At 40.3% G+C, this 1,668-nt stretch overlaps 1 protein-coding gene across 1 annotated transcript in view; it reads right to left on the minus strand.

The window, feature by feature from the left end:
• Positions 1-226: 226 nt before the first annotated feature.
• Positions 227-1,668, minus strand: part of LOC109968420 (carbohydrate sulfotransferase 1-like) — a gene marked incomplete at its 5' end in the record, with an annotated part of 2,130 nt that continues 688 nt past the window's right edge. Inside the window, one exon of the mRNA XM_020614683.1 lies at positions 227-567. Coding sequence (XP_020470339.1) covers positions 243-567 — 325 coding nt within the window. The remainder of the gene's footprint in view (positions 568-1,668) is intronic.

Raw genomic sequence — 1,668 nt, forward strand, 5'->3', positions numbered from 1 at the left:
TCTGTAAGCTCATGCTGACTTGTCTCCCTGCTGCAAGTAAACCAATCTCTTATTGAAAGATTCCAGTGACTTCGGAAATGGGATTGTAGTTGGTTGCAAGGGGGATGGATGGTTGGATGCATAAATAAATAAGAGGCAGTTTGACTTTCAGACTTTTATAGAACTTTGAGCTTTGAGCAGACTGATGGACATAGCCCTTCCTCCACTACAGACATGGTGAGGAAATCCACATCAGTCATCACTTAAAAAAATGGGAGGAACGTCCTGTCCTCCACAAGAGAGTGGGAGAGGTTCCTCAGTTCTCTGGGGTGGAACACTTTCTTGTATCCAAGGAGTTGGCAGGCAGACTGAGTGTAAACCACCATGTCAAAAGATAGCTTCACCCGCCAGTTCTCTGCATTAGCTGCAGAGTCCCGAACTGTGGTGAACTTCTGCCGGGATGACATATCACTGCTGCCCCGGGTGTTGTTGATGGTCCAGTCCTCCACACTGTGGTTCAAAACCAGAGCCAGGAAACTGTAGAGCGCCTTTGTCTTCTGAAGAGGAAACCTGGCCAAGTCTTCATACCTAAGCAAGTTGAGGAAAAGGGGAATCATTAATTTTTTTAAAAAGACAGTGATTTGTTCATACAGTTACATAAATGAGTCATACTGTATAGCGTTTAGGAAACAAAAGCTACATGATGAAGGCAACAAATAAACTGTGGCCATGGTTAAAAAGCAAAAAACCAAAAACATGGTTGACTGTTGCTTGGACATGGACTGTGAGAATCATTTTTGAATAAATCCCAGACTTTTGAAGAAGTGTGTAAGTGTTTCCTTATTCATGGACAAGGGATTCAGGCATCAGCGTGTGACATTTCATAATTGTGTAACCAAGTCACCCTCCATTCATTTTTGTAGCATTAAGTGAACGTTATTGTCAGCACTGCAAGGAAATACATGTCAAGAAAATGCAACTATAAATCATTTTAAATGACTTTTGAACAAAATGTAACAGAAGGAAGACAACAGAAAGAAAGCCGTCTTCTAAATATAGAACAGTATAAATCCTAATTTTCTCGCCATTACAAGTTGTGTGTGAGCTTCCTGAATGTTACAGTAGACAATTTGTATTGTTATTAAAGTGAAACTGCAGTTTGAATTCCATCCTTTTTTGATATTGCAGCTAATACTAACACTGTGGGACATATTTGCAGAAACAGTGTCTTTGAGCGGGTGCTTCCCATGGCATCTGAGTGACACAGAGCCAGAATTGCTATGGGATCTGTTGGTACACTAATGACTCCAGATCATTAAACTATATAACCTCTGACCATTAATACAAAGCTTTTTATTCAGTGCGCTGTCAGCACATATAACATTTCAGAGCATCCATCACACTGTTAATATTTGATGTATAAGATAGTTTAGCTAAGCTAGCTCAAGTGCCTGGTACACTACACATGATATTTCAACACCTGCTGAGTGCAATTATAACTAGGAAATTGTGAACTATGTCCTGTATGAAAAAAAACTGGAATTTAGCATCCATGCCTCCTAGTTCAGTGATTATGAACCAAACTGAATAGTGCTGTATTAAACTGCCACTTGGTGGCACTGTTCGCAACAGACCAACCACACATTGATTGGCTCCACATTCAGCCAGCTTTGTTGTTTGAATCATCCT

Source organism: Monopterus albus, unplaced genomic scaffold, assembly GCF_001952655.1.
Source record: "Monopterus albus unplaced genomic scaffold, M_albus_1.0 scaffold149.1, whole genome shotgun sequence".
NCBI lineage: Eukaryota > Metazoa > Chordata > Actinopteri > Synbranchiformes > Synbranchidae > Monopterus > Monopterus albus.